Source organism: Pundamilia nyererei, unplaced genomic scaffold (assembly GCF_000239375.1).
Source record: "Pundamilia nyererei isolate P.nyererei 1_Seehausen unplaced genomic scaffold, PunNye1.0 scaffold00071, whole genome shotgun sequence".
Lineage (NCBI taxonomy): Eukaryota > Metazoa > Chordata > Actinopteri > Cichliformes > Cichlidae > Pundamilia > Pundamilia nyererei.
Genome location: NW_005187472.1, coordinates 412,678 through 439,995, shown reverse-complemented (window position 1 = coordinate 439,995; position 27,318 = coordinate 412,678). Strand labels below are relative to the sequence as shown.

The 27,318-nt window shown below is 38.1% G+C and overlaps 2 protein-coding genes across 2 annotated transcripts in view; one reads left to right on the top strand and one right to left on the bottom strand.

Moving 5' to 3' along the window:
• Window positions 1-19,547, top strand: part of gpr39 (G protein-coupled receptor 39) — a 40,568-nt gene extending 21,021 nt beyond the window's left edge. The window contains exon 2 of the mRNA XM_005736810.1: window positions 18,072-19,547. Coding sequence (XP_005736867.1) covers window positions 18,072-18,571 — 500 coding nt within the window. The 3' untranslated portion in view covers window positions 18,572-19,547. The remainder of the gene's footprint in view (window positions 1-18,071) is intronic.
• A 2,428-nt stretch (window positions 19,548-21,975) lies between these two features.
• LOC102195885 (ly6/PLAUR domain-containing protein 1-like) overlaps window positions 21,976-27,318 on the bottom strand; it is a 23,967-nt gene continuing 18,624 nt past the window's right edge. Inside the window, exon 3 of the mRNA XM_005736905.1 lies at window positions 21,976-24,854. Coding sequence (XP_005736962.1) covers window positions 24,613-24,854 — 242 coding nt within the window. The 3' untranslated portion in view covers window positions 21,976-24,612. The remainder of the gene's footprint in view (window positions 24,855-27,318) is intronic.

The window sequence follows — 27,318 nt, the reverse complement described above, 5'->3', positions numbered from 1 at the left end:
TTTTTCTATGTTTGAGTCACAGTAACTTTTAAAGTGTTTGTGCTAATAACATCATGTACAGTAAGACAGGCATGGAGAACAGAACTGACTGGGAGAGCCTTTGAACACATGACATACAGTTCAATTCAACATATAAGACCTTAAGAATGAACAAGCATCTAAGTAAAATATATTTATTTAGTCTATCATCTGTGATATTATTATGTACAATTATAATGTATTGTTCACCTCTCTTAAATACACAGACAGCCTTAACGTATGAAATATTCATTCATTAAAACACTCAAATTTGTCTGTTGTCTCAGTGGCTGATAGTGCCCACAGGCGTCAATGTGAGCTTGAAGCCATTTATGATTTTTATGTTTGATGGGTGGGTGCTCACGATAAACAGATTTTGAATGAAAGCCCAGGAACTTCAGTAGCACAAAAAGTGGCTATTCTCTGTGCCCATATGGATCAGTCCCTCTTATTACCATTATTCCCTTAACCTGATTTTCTGGTGCTCGACTGGTCTTAATTCCTTATGATGCTGAATGGACACTTGTATAGACATGCACAAAAATGTGTAAAAGGGTATACATACATGAGTATGCATGTATGCACATGTAGATATGTATTATGTATGTAATGTAGATACTTGAAAGTGTGTGTGAGTATGCACACAGATGTGGGTGTGGGGGTGTATACAAACGAGCAAGATGCACGGTGTGTCTCCAAGTGGAAAAACTACATTTTAGTAACTTCACATAGCCATTGTTTTCATTTTTTTATTTTCTACTTAGTTGTTTCCTTTTTTTCCCTTGCTGTGTCTGTGTAAATGTTAATGTTCCTAAAAATAAATAAAAATAAAGTAAAAAAATAAAATAAATACAAATCTGAGTCGTGGCACATCTAGAAATACCTAGATGCCATTGTGGCGTGTATCAGGAATGGATAGGAATGTGAATATATAGGGCTCTTGTAAAAGCCTTCAGTGACTGGAATTACACAAACTACCTCATGTTGAACACCTCTAAGGCTACGTTCACACTGCAGGCGAAACCACATCAAATCCGACTTTTTTGACCCTAGGCGTCCCGTATCCGATCATGGTATGACAGTTTGAACAGCACAAATCTGATATTTTCATCTGGGTCACTTTCGTATGTGGTACTGAATCCGATACATATCTGATGTTTTAGAAAGCGACTGCTGTTTGAATGGTCATGTCGCATTAAATCTTTTACGTCACTGACACAAGACAGATGCCAATTATCAGCACCGGAGAAGGCTAACCTCTGCACGGAGGTAGCAGCCACTGCTCCAAACAGGCCATTGATTAAGCACGGGCTCTCTTTTTTTTCTCAGTGTCCTTCATTCTCTAATTAATTTGTCAAAATTCTGTCAGTTACGACTGTGCAGAAATTGACAGACTGCTGCAACAACTCCTGTAGTAAAATGTTGCCAATGTTCCATCAGCATGTGATGGCAAGTGTTCTGTTCCTGAACAACTCTGATCACCTTCTTTTTAACATCTTTATGAAACTAGAATCATACTGGAAGACTTCTCTCTCTTTGTTGTAAAACAGAAAGATGCAGAAAATCATTCACCCCCACAGCCATCATGCTATTCGATTCTCATACAAATAGCTGATTAGCTATGTCAAATATATGAATTTCCCTCTGGGATCAGTAGAATTCTTCTTCTTCTTCATTACCTTGAATCAGCAGATGTGAAGTCCTAACGATATCCAAGCTGAGGGATTATGTAAAAAAACAAAAAACTTCAACCTCTGTACACTTGTTGCAGAGAGAAACTATCCATAGAGGCGAAAGCTGTTCTTTGTAGCAGGCCATAAAAATGTTTATTTCTGCTGTAAAGTTGGATATTTTAACATGTGAGTCTGTGGAAGCCGGCCTCTATAGGACATTTAGGCCTTTTATCCTGACTTCCTTTTTTCAGTTCCAACTGTTGATGTTTCGTCACACTGGTGCACAAGAAGTGATAACTTTTCCCACCTGACAAATTTTGTTATCCTCTTCATACTACCCCCTCGCCTACATATGTATACTTGAAGTGTTGTAGTTACTTTTAATCTTTAACTGAACATTATTTTAGACCACGACAGAAATGTCTATGGTAAGATAAGATAAGATAAGATAACATAAAATAACATAAAATAACAAAAGATAACCAGACTTTACAGGAGATTGCCTCCACTGATAATTTTTAAATATGAGCTTTAAAGATGATTTTGAGCATCCCGCATGCCACAGGTAGCCACTGAATAAACTTTAGCAGCTTTATAGCTCCTGAAAACTGCTACTGGATATCCTAAATAATGTGACATTTCCCTCAGTTATTGGACACCCAAACAGAGCTCAAAGGAGACTGAATGTCATACTTACATTAATCACCTGACCAGAAACACAACACTTTATTTGAACCTGACTTTAAAAAAAAAAGTGAAGTTCTGACATTGATTCAAAAATGCCCGTTCAGATCACTTTACCGTTAATGAGGATAAAACCATTACCACAACCATACCTTATCAGTGGACAGGTGACAGATGGCCAGCAGGACTTGTGTAATAAATCATGCCGGTAAAAATCTAATCATTAAACAGACTGTACACAAGACTCAGTGTGTTTATGGTTCTGAAGGCATTGTAATAATAATAATTAATTAAGGGATCAACAGTCAAGTTCAAAGATGGCATCGATGGTACCTGGTTATAAGAGCACTGATCCAGTAGCAGCATTACATTTAAAGGTTTACTATCAAATATAAATCTCAGAGGATTTAAATGAATACCAATCTTTCTTTTATGAGTAAACAAACAAACAAACAAACAAACAAACAAACAAACAAACAAACAAACAAACAAACATCAGAAATGACTGAAATATTGTATTCTTATATAATAAAATAAAATAGTAATATAATATAAATATAATAAAATAGCCATCAAATATATGTTTTTATGTAAATTTCTACTTATTTTTCTTGTGCTCATTTTGATTTCAGGCAAAACTTTACTAGATTAAAAGAATTATTTTTATACATAATTTATTTTACTTGATTGAACTACACACGATTCCATTTAGTTATTTGTTATATGTTTGCTGTGTTTATCCTCATTTTTACCAGCTGACACCTCAAACTTCCCCATCTCTGGAAAAAATAAAGTATACCATCTCTTGAGTTTAACTGAGTCTTAACTAAACTTTGCAATTGTCTGCGGGTCTAATTATTTGTAACAACCACCTCGGGATGGGTAAAGGAGATAAGAAGAACCACTTGAGGCACCTCCTCAACCCTTTCCGGGTAAACATGAGCGAACATGATAGCTTAGCTAATGCAACCCTTCTGTTTTCTTCAGCTCTGCCTGGGGCATAATGAGGGTCAGATATGCCAAGTGTTACCTGAGCTCTTCTGCTTTCTCTATGTTGGATTGGACGTTAAGAAACTGGATAGACGTATGGTCAAAAAGCAGCATAGGCTGAAAGTTGGCTAATCTTCTCAAGCTGTTTAGATGACGGAGGATACGGAGGCAAAGTGTTGTTATTGTGCGCATCCAATCAATAAGGTATTGTTATGACACCTCAATTTAATCAGAGTAAAACCAACATGTGCTGCAGTCTGAAATCCTCTCCAGCATCAGTGAGATTGATGCAGGACTGTGTTGAGAGTGGTGATTGGATGTTCGGTGTTACAAGCACTCTCAGTGCTGCACTTTTTAAAATGAATTCAAAGAAAGTAATCAGATTTGGGCAAGTGTGTGAGCTGAAGTAGTACTTCTAGCCGGAGTTGGTCTTGAGTGCAGTCGTAGGATTTTCCCCGACTTCCGCTCTGAGGTGGTGCAGCTGGGGTTCATGGTTCAAATCTTTTTTATTTTTAGTCAGTACTTGCAGGCGACATAATAAAACTGTGTTATGCACATTAAAATACAAAATTAATAGAAGACGCAGTAATCTTTCTCATGTGTTTCGGTGATATAGCTGTAATACTAGTCGGTATTTTTGCTGTCTTTACTTTGTCGTGGTCCAGGCAGCCACTGCACTTGTCCTCCCTCACCTCATTTACTCAGGCTTATTGTTTACATCTACATGCCCACTCCCTACCTTTGGAAGATTCTGGCCTGCCATCAACTCTTAACTGGAAACTGGTCACAAGTAAAGGCTTCGACCTACCTCTTTGTGTCCAAGCTTGTGCCTGGTAGTCAGGCGGAGGATCCCAGCTCCTTACTGCATGCCAGGTTAGAAAGTTTAGCTATCTTGCAAAGATGTTCCATTGAAATGCTTCTCCAAAAAGTTGTCTCCTAGATTTATTGGTATTTATGAAATTGAAAAAGTGCTTTCATACTCAAGTCATTCCAGTTTCCATGAAGTTCCCAGACAAATACTCAACTGAAGTTCTTACCAACTCCAAATACTTCACACCTATAAAATAAACCTTTTAAATAGAGCTGACTGTTGTGGTCTGGGTCCTGACTCCAAGACAAGAACTTGTTACTCATTATGACTTCAAATGAGTTAAACTTTTTTTAGTCTTAGTTATCAATTTTCCCAAGTTAATTTTTACCCCCTTAGCTGTAAAAGGCTGATGGGGTGCTGCAGTCACTCAGTCGAGGGGGCGACATGAACACCCAAGCTTGTGAATGCAATAACTCCAGAACAAAGTGACATATAGGACTTTTAAATTGATACCATTTATCTACTAAAGGTGTATCTTGATCTTGATTTATCCCACGTGTAGTTTGTTCTATGTATTCTTCATCAGAACGTATCCTTTAAACATCTGGGAGCATTTATTAAGAATTTAGGATACTAGTACATATTATCATCAAATCTTTTTCTGTATGTTGATCACTGGTGCTGCTCAGGTATACTGTAAATCTGTAGATAGTTAACCTGATAGTGAAAATACAGAGTGTAATACGGTAATTAACATTTAATTCATGGCATTGTCAACCAAGATCAAGATATTTAACCTGAGAACCGTCTAAACCATTTATGAACTCTCTTCACGTCTGATTAACTTGACGTTGTTCAGCAGTAATTTTTATGTCAGAGGCAGCTTTGCGCTGGGAGCTTAGACCCAACAGCTGTGGTGGAGCTGTTTTAACAGGCAGAACATCATCTGCATCCATGAAATGATTAATTGGGAGATTACAAAACCACCAGCAGCAGCTGTTTTACAAGCGTTTAACTTCCCTGGCAACCAAAACGTGGCTGGAAAAACATATTCCATGCTCGTTCTCGCTATTAATGGCATCAGCTGCATGACATGAAAGCAGGGTGAATATAAAACACATTTAAAATGGATGTTTATGGGATCCTTCTTCATAATTGTAATTATAAAATAAATATATGAAGGACCGGTTAATAAAAATGGGGTGTTAAGCAGTGTGGTTTATTGGCCGTTACAGTCTTTTATTTAGTTATTTATTTATTTATTTTCCAGGCATGACCATATTTATGCCGGCTCAGTAGATTGGTTAGCATATTAAATGAGATGAAGTTTGGCTAGCACAACTTTGGCGTTTATTACAGCCAAATGCTGAATTAGACAAAATGAAAACTTTACTTCCTACTTTTTCTTTCCTTAGTGCCTTCTTTCCTTTTTTCTTCCTCTGTCCTTCTTTCCTTTCTTTCATCTCCCCTTTCCCTTTCTTTCTTTGTTCTCTTGCCCATCTTTCCTTTTTCTTTCTTCCTCTTTTCATTTCTTCCTTGAATATTTCCTTTCATCTTTTCTTCTGTCCTTTCCTTGCATTCCTCCTTTCCTCTTTCCTTCAGTCTCCAACTTCACTCACTCCTTGCCTTTATACTGTTCTTCCCATCTTTTTCTCCCTCCTTTGATCCCACTTTCTTCTTCTTTTTATTTTCTTTTTTTTACCTCCTTCCCAACTTTCCTCTCCTTTTTCCTGTTCTTTTCCTTCTTTCTTCTTTTTCTTCCGTTCTTTTTCCTTTCCTGTTTTTCCTTCATCACTTGTATATTTCCTCACTCCTTTGTTTTTTCGTTCCACCGTTCCTTCTTCATTTTCTTCCCCCTTTCTTTTCCTTCTTACCTCCTTTCAGCATTTTCCTTTTTCCTCCCTTCCTTTCATTCCTCCATCCATTCCTTCTAGCTTCTTTCTTCCCTTTTTTTCCTGTCTTCTTTTTCCTTCCCTCCTTTTCTTTTCCATATATTTTTATGTTTTTTCCGTCTTTGTCCCTAACACACACGGTTGTATTTATATATTGACATGTGCATATTTTTTATCAGGGTGGCAAACACGACTCTCTGGTGCCTGGCTGAGTAAATGTGCTCTGAGGTGATTAGCTCCTTTATGAATAACACTCCTGTGTGACTGATTTCAGTGTTTCAGGTGGTTTAATAACGCAGGATCTCCTGTTAGCCGTCAGATTGATTCTTTGTGGCTTTCCTCTTGTGGCTGATTGAGGAAGGATCGTTGTGTTTGTGCCTGACAGACTCATAACTGCCGTTAGATCTTTGCAGTGTGAGCTGCTTTTCATGGATAACATTTAATGAATTCAGCGCTGTGCAGAAACAGCCTTAATTGCCCTTTTGTGAAAACTATTTGCAATCACTGTTCTTGGTTTAAATTAACCTTCTACCTCTCAGACGGATGTTTGCTGTGAAGGAAACACAATTTAGTCCACAAAATCTTGACTAATGTTTGCATATTTGCAATTAAGGATGTTTTTTAATGGCTCATATCTACCTGGCACTATCTGAGCTGGCCTGCTGGTTAAACTCGCCCATCTGGCATCTCAGAATCTCATTATTATGCAGCTAATAAGCCCAAATTTCCAATCTACAAAAACCCTCTTTATTCTCTCTGTGGGAGGAAATCGTTCACTGTGATAGTCTCTGGGTTCAAGGGAAATTTGTTCTCAGCGTCGCAGACTTTGATGATGTTTGCCTTCATCACAGGTTTCTTAGGCTTATTATCCACAGGACCGACTTCATCCAGCGTCTGAGGAGAAATCTAACCAGATCAATGAGACAGCTGCAGGATTATTTTCTCACGTCAGTTTCATTTTCTTTTGCTTCAGCAGTGGTTTGTGGTTAGATTGAAGTCACTCTAATATGAAGTCATTAAATGTGCAGTTTTTCATGCGATGTGTGTTTGAAACATACTAAATGATTAAAATTGTGGCTGTTTAATTAAATATCAAGTTTTATACTAGAAAGTTTCGGTTAAAAAAAATCTCCTTTTATCACCAGTCCCTTCAAATAAAGGGAAAGGGAACTAGTGCCATGAACTAAATACTAAATGATCCAAAATCAACAAAGCCTAACAGATAAAATGGGAAAAGCAAGAAAAAGAATAAGCAACAACAAGGGAATCAAGCAGGAAAAGCAAGAGGAAACGGGCAAGAACAATGGAAAATATGGAGGAAACACAAGGAATAAGAAGGAGCTAAACAATAGAAACAAAAGAAGAAAAGCAAAATAAAACACAGAAGAAACACAGAAGGAAAACATGGAGGTCAAGCAAGTAAAATAAGAAGCAAAAGAAAGTAAAACCAAGGAGGAAGACACAGAGGAAAGGGAAGATTTGGAGGCAAAGCAAGGGAAAAAGAGGAAACAGACAGAAAACATGGAGGAAAAGAAAGATCTGTTTTCTGATAATCATTTCCTTCATATACAATATGAAAATGTAAGTCATGTATAAGCTCCTCCATTGATGTTCATATCACACCACAAACAGCTCCTGAAAGTGAAATCAGCTGCATAATCAAACAAGTGAATAAGCTCATTCGTTAACTTTTACCCTCATCAAGCAGATCTGAATAATTTCACTCCACGCTCATCTTCTCCTTCATTAGCACTCTTCAGTTGGGTAATTGTATAGATTTGACATAAGCTTTAAATCAGTAAGCAATCAGGACCGTCGTCACCGGTGAGATCCAGTCATCAATCAGGTGTTTATCAACAAATACTGGTGAAAGACTTCACTTCTCTCGATTATTCAGCTCTTGTCTTTGAGCTGTTTCCAATCATGGAAATGAAGGGTGCCGGCGATGTGGCGATGCCCTCTATTTGAGAAAGTCCCCCCCACCCCCCGAGTTATGGGAGAAATTTTGTGTTTATAAGCTGCTCGCTGAGCATCCGTGTGCAGGTTTATGCAGCTTCTGGGATTTCTAAAAGAGTCAAATCAGTTGCAAAAGTTTTAAAATGAGTTTCAGAGTTTCTCCCCGTGCTGAATATTCATCTGATTATCAGGCGGACTCAGGTGTGACCCAGTCCTGATACTCTCACTGATTCACTGGGATGTTGTAGTGGTTTGTTTCGCTCTGAAATTGCATCTAAAATCTAAAACAGCATTTATAACACCCATGAGACTATTGTAAAAGATTTGTTTTTAATAATTAACTAATTATTAGGCCTTCCCTCCCCTTCCGCCAAGAATTGTTGGCAATTGTTTGATAACAGAGTTACTGCTAAAGTTACGGGCTACAGCATGGCGTCGCCTATTGGATTTTGAAGCCAGAAGTGACCATATTAGCAGATAGATTAGTTTTCAGCTGTGGGTTGCAGCTGTCTAACTGTTATGAAGCCTCTTGGTGTAGCTAATCAGTAAACTTGGGATCATTCAGTTATCTGATGAACTGTAAAATTTTGTAAAACCTTTCCGGTTTTACTGAATAAAAGAGTAATCAGCAATGTTTTTAAAAAGGCCACAAACAAATCAATAAATTCAAGCCAATTCAGTTCAATTGTATTTATATAGAGCCAAATCAGAACTATAGATGACTCAAGGTGCTTTATATTGTAAGTTTAAGACCCTACAATGATACAGAGAAAACGCCAACAATCAGATGACTCCGTATGAGCAAGCACTTGGTGACAGCGAGGAGGAAAAACTCTCTTTTAACAGGAAGAAACCTCCTGCAGAACCAGACTCAGGGAGGGGCGGCCATCTCCTGGAACCGATAAATCAATAAACAAATTATTCTCCTGAAGACTAATGCAGCCAAGAGTCTTTTTTTACAGTTAAAAAAAATAATCCAGGTTTACGACATGTCTTGATGCAGGCTCAATCATGCAGGTCAGGAAATCCCAAAAAGCTCATTCTCTTCACCTTATTCACCTTATTCAATGGGGCTAGTTTAATGACACACTCCCAAAGGGATTTGTGTGTCCTCCCATGGACCTTTCACTTGTTAGGCGAGTGTGTAAATCACAGTATTTCCTGTATGAGCTACACAGAAAAACCCATCCGAGGTCTGAAAGGGGAAGATTTTTCATGTAAATGAAGCAGCGGTCGGTCTGATTTCTTTCTCTTTTTTTAGCTCTTATTAAAAGTGTAAATCATACTTACGCCAAGCAGAGACTCGGCTCACCCCCTTTTCTCCTGCTGTGAGATGCACAGAGGAACTGCGAAGCTCAATCAAACACACTCCAATTACAACAAAAAGACAGACAATTAATTGTTCCAATAATCTCCTTTAATTGCCTGCTAATTAGCAGGCAGTTATATTTTGCCTGGCAGAGAGACAGTGAGTGTGTGGGTGTTTAATGTCAACAAGTTCGGGAACATCACTGATGAGGGCATCAGCTGAGATTGGAGTTTTTGAGGAAGGTGCATTCAGCGTGAAGAGAGTGACATTAAAACAATAAAGATTTATCAATGACATGAAGGAAGGCTTATGCAATCACATGTTCAGCTGCATCCTAACTCCTCTGCAGGGGCATTACTGATCTGTTCTGACTCAGGGGCATATTGCCAGGTGAACGTCTCGGCTGTGATCAGCGAGCCGATGTGATAGGTAGATCTATAGGGGGAAAAAACACCTTTAAAGAAAGAGAGATACGGCCACTTCATGATCTGCTGCCAGGATTCGATGATGCATCCAATCTGTAACCTGCTGCATCGTTACATTTTTAATGCAACATATTGGAAATATGAACTTTGCAGGTTTTAAAGTACAAAAAAAATTTGCCTCGATGTATCATCCCTCCAGGTTTTACTGAAATTGAATCAGTGGAGTGTGTGATATCTATAGTGCCTTCATTTGAACAGTTAGGATCATTTATAAGGCTGGTGGGATAAAGGATGGCAGGTCTTCATCAATTTAAGTGTAGGAAAGTGGCATTTTTTTAAAGCTATGATGTCCCACTGTTAGTGGAGCAGGACTGGAAGGACCCACTGGAGACGCATATTATGAGAAATGTGTGCACTTATCCCAGTTAGAGCTGAAACAGTCAATCCTCAGCAGTATTGGTAATATTCAGTCAAAAAAAAAAACCCCAAACCTGCTAGGTTTGGTTATAAAGTGCCAAAAGAAACAAGCAATTAAAAGCCAGACTGACAATCCTAGAGATTTGAACCTGAGGCTTTGGGAGCCCCACAGGGTTCGTGGCCCCGGGCAGTTCCTGGCAGGAGAACCGGCACTGCAAGTCTCCAACATGAACACACTTGGAGTGCATCCACATCCAGCTGCTTAGATTTATAAATGTGTATGGTTTTATGTGCTTTAACCGTTAGTCCTGAATGAAATTGCATTTTTCATCCAAAACAAATGTCAGATTGGTGGAAATCATCAGTTTATGGCTGGGATGGGCAACATTTTTCCTCTGAGTTTCAGACTGACTTATAAAAGGAAGGGGTCTCACACTGAACAGAAAAATAACACAAAGTGCTGAAAAATGTAAAAATCCATGACTGCTGATAGACACGACTCCCTGCTTTACAATAAGCCTGGATCCTTGTTTCATCTCTAGTTCTAGTCTCAGACCTGACATACAACCGTGGACTTTTTAAGCATCAGGTAACTGCTGTCTTTAACCGTATCTGTCAAAGTCAAGTTAAATTCTTTATCAACGCTGTGAAATCACACTGTCTTCCAGCAAAAGAAGAAATAGGAGAAGCTAAATAAATGAAACTGAATTGGAGAATTGTTGTTTATTCAACTGTTTCATTGTGAAAGTACACAGTGGCGTCTCTGATCTTCTCTGTGCTGCCTACAGTTAGTTAGATGTTGTTCTTTTTGTTGTTCTTTTTGAGACAACACAGGGAGGTGGGTGCTGCAAATATGAGTTTTTCAGTTTTCCATTAGAAAGTTGTTTTAATATCTGAAAATAAAAACATGTCAGGATTCAACATTAGATCAGATCTTCAGCCTTTAATGACAGTTCCTCCCCTCTGCAGACTTTTGAAATGCCAGAGCTCAAAAATGCATCATCCTCCCACACTAGGAGGATCTGGAGATTTGCAGCACACAAGACTTCATTTTTTGCAGTAGACTGTCATCAATTATAACTCTCCTTTTTTGTTCACTGACATTTGAAAATCATCTTCAAAAAATATTCAACCTGAAAATCTCTGATTATCTTGCAAACCTGACAAAGTATTTCCTTTCTTGTGCTTTTGTCATTCATTTTAATCTTCTGGTCATCTGCTTATTGCTAGTGCGCCTATTGATGGTCTAGCTGGATTTAGCAAGAACTTTGGTTTGTTTCTGGACTTGAACTCAATAAAAAGTCAAAACCAGAGATCACACGCAGGGCTCAAACCCAGAGACCACAGGGACCAACCTTAGAGACCAAGCCTATAGACTGCAGGGACCAAACACATGGCTCAAAACCAAAGACTAAACCCAGAAATCACAGGGACCAAAACTAGGGACCAAATTCAGAGAGTAAATCTGCGGAACAAAACTAGGGATCAAATCCAGAAATCCCAGAGCCCAAACCCTCAGGGACTGAGAGTTGAAACATAGATCATTGGTAAACCCTCACTTTTGATTTCAGCTTTCTAGTACAACACCTGCAGTTACTGTTATGACCTCATCAACCCATTAATCAATTGGATGCTCCTTCGGTTCTCAAGGTCCAGCTTCAACTAGATTAATCCACCATTTTTTAACATAATACCATAAAATCAGACTTGAATTCTCTTTCTGCCTCCCTTCACACTTGACTGCAAACCCTTTTCTCAGTGCGCTCTGAAGGTGAAGATGACAGTGTTGTCGCTTATTAAATAAATTGCTTTGGCCAGCTGACCAAATTGTTTTTGGAATCTGGAGAAGGTCATAAAGAGAATATATTTCCAGATATTTTTAATAAAAAGACACTTTAAATTACCCGAGAGGGTCTAATTATCTACCAAAGTGTCAAGGAGAAATGACTCAGAGCAACATGAATCTCTAAAGTTGTTTTTATCTGTGTCCGTCACCTCTGCCTGCTCATTTATTTTTGTATTCCAGCACTGTTCCTTTCTTCTGACTTGTCTTCATCTCACTTTCTTCCTCTTTGTACTTTCACTCAGATGAACCCTCTGTCTTTACTGTCTTCACAAACCTTGATTTGAATTCCTCTTTGAAAGTGATCAGAACTGGAGTTATTACCGGTGACATCTCTTGGTATTGATTCAGACTGGTCACGGTACAGCTGGCCTTAATGAACAATACCATACATGTGAGTGTTTTCTCTCTTTTGCCTCCTTTTATCTTAAAGCATTAAAAGAATTTAACTTGGGGGCTGATGCTGTCTGTAGCTTGTTTTCTTCAAACTTTATGATTGTTCTGAGAGGAATCCCTGCAGACCACAAAGTGTTTGGCTGACGACAAACATGATGCAGAGTGCTGCTTTCCACTCAGATTTCTTCATCACCTCTTGTTTGCGTTGTTTAAAAGCCTGCCCACAAACAAACCTGTTTTTTATGAGACCAGTGACCCTGCTAGGCAACAGCATGCGTGGCTCTGGGGTTGATCCTTCCTAACAGAGAGCAAACTCCAAATTCCATCAGCAGGCAGGTGGACCAGCCTCAGGTCCTGCAGCGAAGCTGTGTTTGTACATGGCGAGACCCGACATGAAGCTGCAGGGCGTCATGAAAAATTAGTGTCTGTGTCTGGAAAATAAGACGCATGCATCTGATGGGGTCAGCAAAAACAGACAGCAAACTGTTTATTAAAGGCGGACATCTGGATTGTGTATTTTGAAGCCTTAACGTTTTTGTAGAAGGTAGAAGTGACCATATTTGGATATATTTGATTAGCAAGCTGCATTTTTTAAAACACAGGATAAAATCGCCAACAGTAGACACAACCGAAAAGTTCAGTTCAGTCATTCAGCTTAGCAGGGATCTGACCCACATCCAAAGAAGGTAAAGTTTCATTCCAGGTTGAAGGTAAATATATATATGTGGACATTTTATGTCTACGAATGAGCCTCGTAGAGCATAAGTTATAGGTACGTCAGTGTTAGCATGCACCCATGTTCTTGACAGATGATCACTGCTTAACGACCTGATAAACATGGTGGTCATGGCCTCAAAACTAGTCTATGACCAACCACCGGTTGCAAGGGAAAAGTGAATACTCCTGGAACTGCTGTGAGAGGTTGATGACTAAATGATCCCCTGGTCAGCATCTGTCACTAGGGAAAAATGTGCATTCCCCTAGCTTTGGTCGCTAGCATATTACTGCGGTCATAGTTTGAATGGAAGTAACAAACTCTGTCCAGCTGTTCTCTGCGCTGTAGTGAAACTGAAGTGTGTGCCCCAACCGAAAAATGCAACGCAAACTTTTCCAGTTTGTGTTGATTATTTTGTTCTGTTAATTGTGTTAATTATTAAAATATGGGCATGTTTTTCAGAAGTTCATTATAGATGTTAAAACATAAACATGATTTGAAAGGGGCTGACCCACCCATCGGGGCCTCCCTAAGCTGGTTGCAATAACCAATTTGGTCATTTTGAAATTAAAATGTACTTTTCTGAGTTCAAAATGCAATTTTAGTTACTGTTGTTTAAAAAAAAAGTAAAGTTTTAGTGAAGTAAAATGTCTTTTCATACTACTTTTAGTTTGTCGATTTGGTCCATTAAACCTTGGCGTCTGTAAGACTGACATTGCCATACATTGAGGCTAGACTATAAAAACAACAAACAACATATATTCACTTTCACTTTTTTGGCTTGTAAATGTGTTAATGCTAATGTTAAAGTTAATGCAGCTTTTTTTAAAAAAACAAAACAAAACATGACACATGCTTCAGGCGCTCATGTTTTTAGTCTAAGATAAGATGGGATATAAAACAGAGGAACTTCAGCCCAAAAGGCCCATTAAAATGCATTTCAGGCTGCCAGAATTCCCAAATTTCTGTCAGGTTTTCTGAGGCAATGCCCTTGATGTCTTTATTTTGAACTATTGACATCTCTTTATAAAGTCTCTAACATCACTGGCAAACCTTAAGACAGGCTGCAAGGGATCAAAGCTCACTGACACTTGAGATTAGCATTAAACTGAACCTGAACCTTTATAAACAAACACTAATGAGTGCACTTAGTCTGCATATGAGAAACACAGACTGATTTTTCAGTTTTTTTATTCTCCCTTTTCATCTCTTAATAATATCAGGATGGATGATTCCCCCACCCAGCGTCTTTGGACATGGTGTTATACATGAATGTGTTTATGTTTGTGCTCCACAGCAGGAAGCATTTGTCTCACATCAGATAATTTTGTGAATGCAGAAAGGCTGTTTGGTTGCAGCTTAATCCCCATTAAAAACACTGTAGGGAGATGGATAAACAGCAGAAGAGAGACCGAGGGTGTGTTTGTCCTTTCAGAGAGTTCAGGGCATGACTCAGACATGAATGATGAAGTGTGAGTAATTGCAGTGGTATATTCAGATATTTCACTTAAATGTGCTCTCTGTATATTTTTACATTTATTAAATGTCATTGTATTGCTGCCATGTGAATGGATTGTAACTTAAAACAGGAAACCTCCCATTAGGTCTGTGGATTGATTTGTGCATGTTACGTCCCCCCCACCATGGTGGTGGCAAAGGCAGGAAGGAGACAGCAACACCGGACAACCACAATCAATGGAGGAGGATGACAACAGGACAGTTAAGAATTAGGCAGGATTTAGTGGAATCTATAAGAAAAAAGGTGGGGGAGGAGGACTGGGCGGTTGAACCAAATCAAAGAAAGTAATAAAACAAAAAGAGGTCGAGAGCTCCCAGGGCCTAACTAAAACAAAAATGCAAAACAAAAGGCCTACCTAGCTGCTCGACAAAAGGTCAGTGAAAACATACAAAAGTGGCATCAACCACATACCCTAGTGTGTCTATCAGTTTAACGCCTGCAATCAGTGTATAGGGTACCCCAGCTTACCTGTCCAGCCTCCCACCACACATAATATAAAGACACCTGTTCGCAAATGTTTGTCATAGCAGAAGCCAGCAGCCACCAGCTGGCCAGGGAGCTGCTCATTTGTAGTGATCCTCGGCGTGTGATTGGCCAACTGGGCCCAGACCAGCCAATAGACACATGCCAATCAACTTCGAACTGGCCAATAGGTGGAGGCTTGACACCTGAAAGATAAATAGAACACAAAAGCAAAGCCACATCTCTTGGCACGTAACAGTGCATGAAAATGTAGGTTGATCCATTAATGATGTGAAGCTTATAGCTTTAGAAATAGAGTCAAATAATTCTGTGTTAATGTAAACAACCAGCTAGATAAAGACAAACTAACACTGGTTCAGATAATATTTTACTACCGACAAGGTTGGTGAACAAATTTGCGACTGTTTGTCATCATCCTGAACAATCTGATTGTTAAGTGATGACGTGACGAATCCTACTTCCGGGCCTAAAGTAGTCTGCGTTTAATATGGCTTTTGTGTTGTTAACATGTTTAATGCTTTGTATTTTCTTCTATTTAATCTCAAAAAGCTCCTAAAACAGTCAGTGATCACTGTTGACCTCCCTCGGCTTTTATTACCGCTAATTTATTTAAGCTCAGTTTTTAAAACCTTAGGATGTAACTACAGCCCAGCCCATGCAGCAGTATATGAATGACTAACCTCGTATTGTGGATGGATTATCTCAGTTGTTCTCCTGAAGTTTGGTCCTTTTACAGCATCCTGCCATGCGATTACATTTGTTCCTGACCACCGAGAACACTCACGTTAACTTTTATCGAGTGGGAAAAAAGTTAGCTTGTTTATATTATGCTAACATAGCTGTGTCGCTAGCAGTCACGTAGCACATCATTATATACCAGCTAGCCCAACTTCAGTAACCCTACAAACGTCACTGCTGTTTAGTTTTCTGTCTTCATTTATGTTGGAAGTGATAACAGAGCTGTACGTTTTGATTTGTTTCCAAAACCCCGCAGTCAGGACATGCTATATTGTATTTAGATAGAAGCTAGTTTGCTAACTCCCTGCTAACTTCTAACTCCGTTAAATGTCATAAATTCCGTTTTCATGGATGCCTGGATGTTAAACTCAATTGTTACACCTGGTAGAGCAGAATGCTGATCATTTTATTAAAGATGAAAGACTTTAGACAGTTTTTCAACTCTCAGTAATGCCATAGCGATCATTTGATATATGGACCTGCAGCGGAGTTTAGGTCCAGACACGGCTAGTGACGTCAGACTGAATAGGTGTCACCGCTCAGACCTCCACATCAGCGCTGGTGTAGCGGGAGAAAAAGTCAAAACTGGAATCAGTTGGATTTTTTTTTTTTTTGTTTGCTCATTTTTTATTATATATAATATGAAATATTTAAGTTTATTGTATTTGCTGTAAAAAAGTTTGCATAATAAATAATATAATTTGTAGTGTCAAGCAATTTTTTTTATAGATTTCTAAACTTAAATAAATATATAAAAATAAATTGTTTAACCAATCTACATAACGAATAATTAAAGTTGTCCTCTAAAATAAATTGACACAAATGCACTAATATGTATAATTCAATTTTAATTAATATTAATGTAACTGCAATGCATAGATAAAACATCAGCTAAATTTTCTCAGTTTTGATTGGTGTTACGCTGTGAGTAAATTATGAATTTATGAGAATTTATTATTTACCATTTACCAGCTCTTTTGGAATTGGGATTGCATTTCAAGTAGAGCAGGGCGATATGACCAAAAATATTTATCACGATATACATTTGAAAATTTGCGATAACAATATAACTGACGATATAATTGACACTAGACAAAATACTTTACAATTCCACAACTTTATTAGTGCAAAAAAAAACAACCCCAAACAAACCCATCAATGTATTTTCACTTAAACAAGCAGCTGTTTTTTTTAAATGTGCATTAAAACTATATAAAAATTTAACAGTGCAAATGCAAATTCCTTGCTGACAGTGGCATTTCCAGTGGAAACTGGCTGACATATCCTCAGCATAACCATGTATAATATCCACAAAACTTAAAAAGAGGTTATACACATATTATGTTAAAACACAGTATGTATCACTCTGCGAGGCTCCTGCCTACGATAGCCGTAATGCTCCGACAACCCATCAAGCCGTGTGGCTTCGTAGCTTAGCAAAGTCGTACTAAAACATTTGACAGATTTTCGAGCGCCGTGTACATAAAATCGTTTCGAGGTCAGTAAACACAACCAGAATTCATACATAAGGCACACAGGATTATAAAGGGCACTGTCGATTTTCAGAAAAATCAAAGGATTGATTTTAAGTGTGCCATATTTTCAAAAAACACAGTAATAACGATGGCCCGCTAGCATGCACTACCAAAAATAGTGCTTTGTTGTGTATCTGACTGACGAAAGCTAAACCAGTTCCACACCACTGAAGTTGCAGCATTTTTACAAACCAATTCTGGTTCATCCGTTTCATTCAACGATCCACTTTCGCCCTTCTCATTCCCCGTTGCCGGCACGCTTTTTCCTCCATGTGCGTATAAAAACAAAGGCACTGCACGTGCGCTTTTTCCCTATATTCTATCGCGATATTTCATTTTCTTATCATTATCAACATTATACCGGTATTACATTTCAAGGGTATAAAGTTGAAATACTTTTTTGGGAATAAAGGTGAAAAACTGTTATGAATAAAGTCAAAATATCAAGAACATAGCTGTTTAAAGAATAAAGGTGGTGTTTTAGCTCGTCACCCTTCCTTTGAGTAAGTTTGATTAAACATATTTTCTTTTTAACAAACATGTAGCATATTAAATGTTTTATCTTGTTTCCTGTCTTTTTAAAATTATTATATGATATTGACAGACACGAGAGTTTTTAAAAAGTCATCACTTCTCTTATATTTATTTTTTTTGTGTTTTTCTTTAGTTCTCATTGTTGGATCCTTGATGGTATGCTGGCTTCCCAACCAGATTCGCCGTCTTATGATGGCCGCTATGCCCAAATCCAACTGGACCATTACCTACTTCCGGAGCTACGTCATCCTCCACCCCGTGGCCGACACCTTCTTCTACCTCAGCTCTGTCCTCAACCCTTTCCTCTACAACCTGTCCTCGCGGCAGTTCAGGGACGTATTCATGCAGGTTCTGCGGTGTCACCTTACCATCGTGCATAAAAATCAGTCCACCGTGCAGTTCAGGGCTGCCCCCATGCAATCCCTTCAACGCCCCCTGCTGCTGAAGTCACTGCGTCGAAATAGGTCGAGTCGCACCACCGTCGCCAAAGAGGAAATACCTTCATCCTTTACGACAATTCAGTCGCAAGATGACTCGGGACTGGGCACGGATACTCAGACGTCCATCATAGGGACTGAAGAGCAAATCTTGGAGCTCAAGAATAGAAATGTACCATCAGAGTCGGAAATATAGCCTGTTTTGCGAGTCAGTGGGAGAAACTGCTTTATCCATGGATGCAGTAACAAGTATTCAGTGAGCAGACACCCTGTGCTGTGTTTGAGTACACAAAAAACATAGCACAGGGTGTCTCGAAAGGACATTTACCTCCAGTGATAATGTTAAAATATAATATAGAATCTTAAATACCCCAGAGCTTCAGTTAAAATTAAAGGTACAGACTGGAGGGTTTAAGGACTAATCTGTGTTCTGCATTCCAGAGAGGGGATTTTTTATCAATATTTTGGCCCACAGATGAAACTGAAAGTCACACTATGATCACCAACCTTCAAGAAGAGCAAATGCAGTAAAATAGCAATGGATTTTAACATTGATTAACCCTACTGTTAGCTATGGTAGGCCATGATGTCAGCGCAAGGTCACAATCAACTATTAATCTGAAATAGTATTTAGGGTACTTAGCTTTAGCACAGTAGCTGCAAGCTGCTTTGCAAACCACAACAAGCCTAGCTCTGCTTTTTAATCCCTTGTATGGTTCAATTGATGTCGCATCTGGCGCTTAATGCTGCTGTATCCATGTCAGGCTTTCCTTTTATATTCAAGAAGGGCGGGAGGTCCCAAATCAGGGAGTAGTCAAAGTTGGAATCTATAATAAAAATTAAAAATAGAAATCTAGTGGTTACAATTAGTAACTTAGAAAAAGTGTTTTGATGCAATGATGTTGGGGTTCTAATGGGGTTAATATTAACTTGCCAACACCTCACAGTCTCTGGCTAATATGGAATAGCTGGACTTTGGTGTAACACTTGATGGGCCCAGCTTTGAAGCCTGAAAAGCAAAGTCGACACAAAAACCTGCATTCTTTTCAATGGCCAGCAGGGGGCGACTAAAAATATTTTGCTGGCTTTATGACCTAGTTTTTGGTTATACTGAGTAAAACATTAAGTGCATTTTATAAATAATAAATAATAATCATTATTAGCGTCAGAAAAGAGGATAAAAGGATTTTACAAACCAAAGGGTGAAGTGCCCTGTGGTTCCGTCCGTAGTTTTTATACCAGAGGTGTAAGTTAATTAGTCAATCGATGTTTAAGATGAGTGAAAGGCCAGCAGCTGAATTAAATATAAAGCACTTACAGGTGAATTCTGCTGCAGTGTTGAATCAGAACATTTGTGTGACTTTTTTTTTAGAATTTTTTTTTTTTAAACTTGGTTGTACTAACTCTAGACTGTTTCTACATTTATATTTAATGGTGAACTCTAACAGTAGACTAACACTGAATGTGTTAGTCTACTGTTAGAGTTCCTAACCTCACTGATGCTTAGACCTGACGGGGAGTCGGTTTAGACCTGGAGTAGTTTGGCAAAATGCAGTAACTGAGTTCACGACCCAGCTCGATTACAGAGAGGGAGTTCACAATCTGAGTTAAGTTGGGAAATCTTTTGGTTTTTGTGCCGTAAACATGAGAAACTGTGAAACTTTAATTGTGCTGACTCAGGATTAAATCTGGCTCCTAATTATTTCATTTGTTTACTCTGTAATGTGTAGTAGGCATGTACATATCTTAGATACATTTTTATATTGGAATAAATGTAACTATGCAACTAATCTTTGAACTTGAACAATTCAATTCATTGTGACAAATAAATTAACGTGACTTTAGACTAAAGTGTTCCTAACTGAACTAAGAAACCTTTACACGGTACTTTTAGCATCTTAAAACTGTCTTTTACACAAGAACATCATCCCAATACTGTTTCCTTTTTCAGTGTCAAAAACACAAATGTGCTATTACTCAGTTAAATAAATTATACTACCCAACTCACGTCTGTCAATCGGACTGATTTTATCATCACTTTGGGCATTAAGTCTCTGTCTCAGGGCTGGAGAAGAACCCACAGGAGCAGTTTTCCAGGTGTTGCTCCTTTTCTGGGGTCATCTCGTTGCCTCTCGAGTGCACCTGTTGTCCCTTTGATTTGCACCAAAGCAGGTGAAATGAATTCAGAAATGTTCATTGACATATACAGCCTTTTCACTTAAAGGTTAGATTCAGCTCACCACAGAAGAACATAAATACATATTTAAATTCTTATCATTTGCGTGTCTCAAATATGCAAAAGACACTGAATATTTCCATTTAACAAACTATAACATCATTCTGCTTTCTGTGTAGCATCTGGGTTACCTGCCACCATCACATGCTTCACCCAGGCGTCTGCAGAGGTATGCGTGCTGAAGTGTAAGCCATCCTTGATCTGTATTCTTGTCTGTTCTCGTGCGCGCATCAGTCATCGTACTGCTCCATTACAGTCTAAATGGCTATTTTATCAAGGACATTTATGAAATTGGCTTGTGTGTATCCTAAAACTTCTTTTCTAAATTTATCTAGTCATCTATGCAGCTACCTGCCGACTCCTGAGATGAATGTCCAGCCATGTCTGACTTTATCCCAAGGAGAACAGCCTCATCTTAGCTCTAATACCTCTGTGATGATTTTATATGCACTATAACAAAAACATTGATTAACTTAAAGTATATGTGTCTGTCTGTGGATCCCTGTATGTGCACAGTTGACAACATTTCAGTAAAGTCAGTGAGTAGAGTCAGTGTATTTAATTAATTTTTTTATTGTTTAACAGGCTTTTAACTGCATCTCACAGTCAACTGGATTAGATTTGGGATATTTTTTGGAGCAGCCTAGAAAGCTGAGCTGGTGCTGTCCTCCTTTTTTCCAAATCACTGTGACAGTAAGATAATTACCAACAAAAACAGCTTTTTATTTATAGTGATAAACACACTGCACCCTCTGAACTGTCACTCACAATTTTTCCACATTTTAGTGCCAACATTTTCCTGTAAACATTACAGAGCACAAAACACAGAGGCATGGCTGAAACAGTGAGAACTACATAAACAAATTGGGTGAAGTGGTCCCTTCCTGAAACAAACACAACTGTTTCTGATATCATTAGGCAGCGAGGCAGACACAGAGAGGAGGCAATGGCACAAAAACGCAAATTTCAACGAGGAATTGAGGTTTCAGGATAGACTAAATAGGTCCGAAAAGGGCAGAACGTGCCTCAAAGCGGCATTATTTTTAATGGCTGACTGGAAAAAGAAGTCACACTGTATTGAAGTGTATGAAAAAATGGCCCTCTGTTCCCCTGATCTATGACAGGGGTCAGCAATATTTATTATCAAAAGGGAGCTGAGCCATAAACGAGCATATCAACATTATGAATAGGTATAAATAATTAAAACAAGTCTGCAGTTACTTTGTATGACTATTTGGTTTTTTAACTTTGCATTTTCATAACAATAATGCCACATTCATGTTGAATTTATAACATTATAGAACTAGGATAATAAAAATTTAGTTAGTTAGTTATTTTTTTTATTAACCACTAAAGAGAAGTGTTTGTGAAGTGAAGGAAAATCAGATTTTTTTTAAGTAAAAAGATCTGTTGGTAGTGAAAGCAATCACATTGTGTTTATTTTATTTATTTCCATATACAGATTAATTTTTTATCAAACCCAGAGGGAGGCACTGGACACGGGCAAAACAGCCACAGGTTTCTGACCTCTGATCTATGACCTCAGTAAAAAACGATTTCCTGATGACAGTATGACCTCAGTGGCTACTTTTAAGTCATACTGAATATAAAATATTTTTAATTTGTAAGTTACAGTAAAATTAAAGCCAAAAAGAAATATACACTGGGTCATATGCAGTCCAACTGGTCACATCACAGTGGCTGCATCCATCTTTGTGTCTCATCTTTTTTACTTTGTTTCATTTAGAGGCCTAAACTAGCTAAGAGGTTTTCATACATGAAACATCAGGAGTATTCGGTCAGGACATTACTGCTGAGAATCCCGAGGATCTGAAGTTGTGTTTGTTGCTTGCAGCTATTTGAGAAGTCTTTAAAAGGTATCAGATATTTGCACCTTTGCCTAAAGCAGTGGTTCTCAAACTGTGGGATGTAGAACCAGGGGAAAATACAAAATGAAACTAATTGGAATTAAGAGTATGCTAATGCTATGTTTACCTTTATTTACATAATATACTTATTCAGATAAAAATGTTGAGGGTTGTAAAATTTGTGGGGTATGGGGCATGCCAGAACAGGTCTGAAAACCACTGACCTAAAGCAGCAGGATTCATACGAGCATCCCCAAAAAGAGAGGGGTGTGCGCATTTAAATAACCTCATTCATTATTGAAAACTAATTCATTATTACCAACACAAAAACAGCATTAATCACTCTGTATACGTCACACAGTGGTCAAAAACAGAGTCACAGTTTTAAAGTTGAAACCATTTGTTAAAGAGCAGCCATCCTCAGGTGGAACCCTGAGCTTCATCATAGCTGTGCAGTATTTAAATTTATAAAGTAAATTTAAATCAAGTAATTACTTTTTTCTGCTTAAATTCAAAGTAAATATTTGCAGATTTTATTGTTGTATCATTAGTTTGCACATAGATGTTTCCCACATAGTGACTGCTCATCTCAATCTTTAAAATAAACTCAACATGGGAACAAATTTCAGGTACAGCGAACGTTTAAGCGGAGTCAAGGCTTGCTGTGTTGAGAAGATTTATATGACCTCTCCAGCTCTTTGAAGTCTTATTCTTATTGTCCTGGTCAGTCACAAGTTCAGCAACCCTTATTACTACATACTTTCTGCATAATGGTCTTATTTTACCTGGCCAACAAAAAGCCACTTGACTAAGCAAATAGGAAAATTAGTACAGCAACAGTTACAGTTACAACCCTAACTGGAGCCAGTAGCTTCTGTTTTCTTAACCAACCTCATCTGGGGACAGATCCCGTGGTTGTGGAAATAATGTTACTCAGTTTCAAAAGGGTCAAATGCTAAGTATAAGAGTCAAATAAGCTAAGTATTGTCCAATGTGTTAAAAATAACCCCCAACAACAAACAAAACAAAACCTTGGAGCACAGTGGTGAACTGTCATCTCCAATGAAGAAATGTGGCTGGAAAAGATCATGATCAGCAATCAGGTAAATGTTCTGTGAAGTCAGAGCATTCCACCCCCAGAGTACTCAAGGGAGTAGGACCAAAGAGCTGTGTAGGCTTAAGGAAATTAACGAGTGGTTCAGGGAGTATGAGACATCATTTTCGCAGATGGATTGACCACTACAGAATCCAGATCTTAAACCACTGAGAATCTTTGGGATATGCTGGAGAGGACTTCAGTGATTCTGCCATCATCAATACAAGATCTTGGAAAAATGATTAATGAAAATCTGGAAGGAAATAAATGTTAATTGAAACGATGCCACGGCAAATTTGTGCCTTCTTCAAAAGTGTTTATCAAATTTCTGTTTGGCCAAACACTGTAAAACACCTGCTAAGAGGCTGAAATGGTTGTTAAAATTAAAAAAAATGTTTTTCTATTATTTTATATTTGTTTATCATTTAATTTACCAATAGCCTCTCAATGCCAAAAGGTCACTAGTGAACTTTATGTGGAATCAGAACCTGTTTAGTTCAAATTATACCAAATTAACAGAACATAAAGGCAAAAACCCCATAAAAAGAACTGATTTTAAAGGTAACAGCCTCTTCTCCAACCCAATTCTAATCGCACCTCTAAGTCGTTTGTTAACAACATGGTAGATGCCAAGAGGTTAAATAAGTCATGTTCATTTGGGAGATGTGATACATGTTTTGTTTCAGTTGGTGAATACACTGCAAAACGTGTTTTTTCCTATTCATAGAGCATAGAGCAGAAATAAGAGATTTATTCTGGAAATTACACATGCTATCTTTGCTGTTTGCCTTTTTCCACCTTGCAGACGTTCATGAACCCTCTGCTGGAAGCCGTTTTATCCACCACATCTTACCCATATTCACGACATGACACATGGCGATAACTTTGTTCACTATTGTGTCGTTTTTGTTGCAACAGAAAGCCGGGACTCAAGAACAAATGCTGTAAAAAGCCTTCTCTTGTATACATTTCAAAGCATGTATGGCAGAGCTTGTACAGTTTCAGTTTGTTTCAACGCACATCTTAGGAAAGTTCTGTCAGCACAGGATAGAGGAAAGTAGGATGATGATGTTGAAGGAAAGCACAGGAAGCCGTGGCGTGTTAAGAGTGATGGCAGCAGATAGCTGGGGTCGCTTCTTCTGGCGTGGTCCGTTACACAGCGGTGTGTTACAGCAGCTGATGCAGACCGAGTTGAGCTTCCCGGTGCAGAACTGCTGGTAACCAGAAGATGCGATAAGACAAGCTCCAGATGAGGCACAGGACTTTCGGTAGTGCACACCTGAAATGAGGACATAAATGGATGCATTAGGCTCGTAATGAGAGGATTAAAGCTTGCGATGGAGATGCGTAACTGGGAATTTGTTCTTTCATCTACTTGAAGGAAAACATGATTACAACACCTCTTTTACAAACAACTCTTAATGTAGCCAAGTCATTACACTTAGCTGTCCTGTGCGTCTTTGAAAAACACCTTCAAGTGTGTAAATAACTGCAATTGTGAACAAAAATGAATAAATTACTGCCTGTACTTTTTCCTTTTAACATCTGTTTTCACTTGAATCAGTAACCAGCGACTGATATAGAAAAGCCAGCAACCAGCAGCGTTGATGAGGTGTTTAAATTATTGTATAGGAAAATCTGATTATGAAGATATATATACTGTTTGCATGCAGCAAATCTAAAACATAAACTAGAGGTCGAAGGGTGAAATGTATAGAGAACTGTTTTGTGTGGTCAATAATATGGAATTAGTAAGAAGATGTCATTCCCTGAGCAACATTTTGGAGATGAAATGTTAGCATTACACAGTAGCTAAATATCACATATCGTTAATATCACAGCACACATTAGCTAATGAAATAATTTGGCCAGCTAACGCACTTTAATTTGTTCTCAGGATTTTGGCAGCAGTTTAGCCTCCGATCCTGATCAGACTATTTGTTTGACTCTCTCGCTTTAACTTAGCTAGGTTATGTGAATCTGTTGACCATTAGATTATAATGTAAGCATACAAAATAATTTAAAACTGATGAGATAAGTTTAAAAAAAAGCACTCGGCACAGTATTTTGCCAAGTGTGACAGCTTATGTGTCTGTGGCTGTCTTACAGTTTGTCTGAGGAAAATGTTAGCCAGCCAGAAAAGACAGATCGTAGTTGGTTGGATCATGAAAACCAAACCACAGAAAGTCTTTAAACAGAAGTGGCAACTACTACAATCGTTTTTCAAACCTAGCAAAGCAGACTTTTTTTTTTTTTTCAAAATTTCCAAATCCAAGTTGTTTTGTGTGCGTACATCTCCCAAAGTAGTTTTTAGTGATAATTTAAAAAAATATTTGCTCCACCACCAACTCCTCATGGGTAGAAATTTTGAATTTTTGTGCTTTAAAAGATAAAAACTTTGCACAGTTAAAAAATTGCATCCACGAACACACAAAAATAGAAGAAAGACAAATCAACAGTGACTATCTCACGACCTGCTCTAAGAGAACGTGTTGTACAATATGTTCACATACTGACAGTGAAAGCATTAAATACATTTAACAATCAAAATTAATGAAGCACATTGAATTATTAGATTGTATTGTATCAGACTGTGAAGAGTTCCATCCAAGCTTGTTCATTTGTTTTGTGAACGAGCACTTTATGAGAGAACGTTTTCGACCTTGAGGCAGTGTCCAGTTCACAATAAATACATCCAGTATAATAAAATATCTTTAAAACTATATTTACAGATATTTCAAGTGACTGCATTCGATGTTTAAAGTTCTTCTGAAAAGCATTTCAGGCACAGTTTTATATGAAGTTATAAAAACAAAATAATCCACATTGCAATAAAAGCCAAGGGGAATAAAAGAGGGTGATTTTTTCCACATATTCTTTCGCTGTATACACGGACATGTTATTTATTTATCCAGAACAAGTCAGAGGTGTTTGTGAGATTACTTGGGGGAGGCTTTAACATTTTAGTGACATTTTCTTTTAAAGAAATTTAGAAATCAGAACATGAACTTCCAGTAACCCCTGTAATATTTCACTCCTCTCTCCACCCAAGTGAAACTGATGCAGGTGTAGTAACACCCAAAGATCTGTACGCTCATTTAAATTGTGCATCCTTCCATGTTTTCTACACTGCAAATATCAGTGGAGGTCCCCGAAGGTGCAGACTAATCCAGGGGAAACACAGTGTGAAATGTTACAGAGCTCTGGAGGGAAAGGTCTCATGCTCTCACAAAGCCTGCAGATTAAAATCTGACTGAAGCCCTGTTTACATTTTGAATTTTAGCTGCTGGAGTGTTAAAAACCAGGAATAACAAACCTGGAATAACACTGTGCAACAAGGGAAATGGAAACTGACAATCTTTACACGAACATTCCCAAATAGCAATTACTAACATTTGCATGTTTAAAGAAAATATTTCACAGATCCCAGACCTTTTAATATTTTTATATGTTATATTTATGTCATCATCATTATGAGAATGAAATGTTACATTCTCCATTTGTATTTGTACATGGTCAAGTTCAACATATGTCCAGTACGCAACTTAATGGCCACCAAAATTTTAATTTTATTGGAGCCACCACCAAATATGGAAGGAAGAATGATAAAGTCCTTAAATATCACAGACATATAGTTTAACACAGCGGTCCCCAACCTTTTTTCCGCCACGGACCGGTTTAATGTCAGACAATAATTTTAACGCACCGGCCTTTAAGGTGTCGCTAAAATACCCTAAAATGTT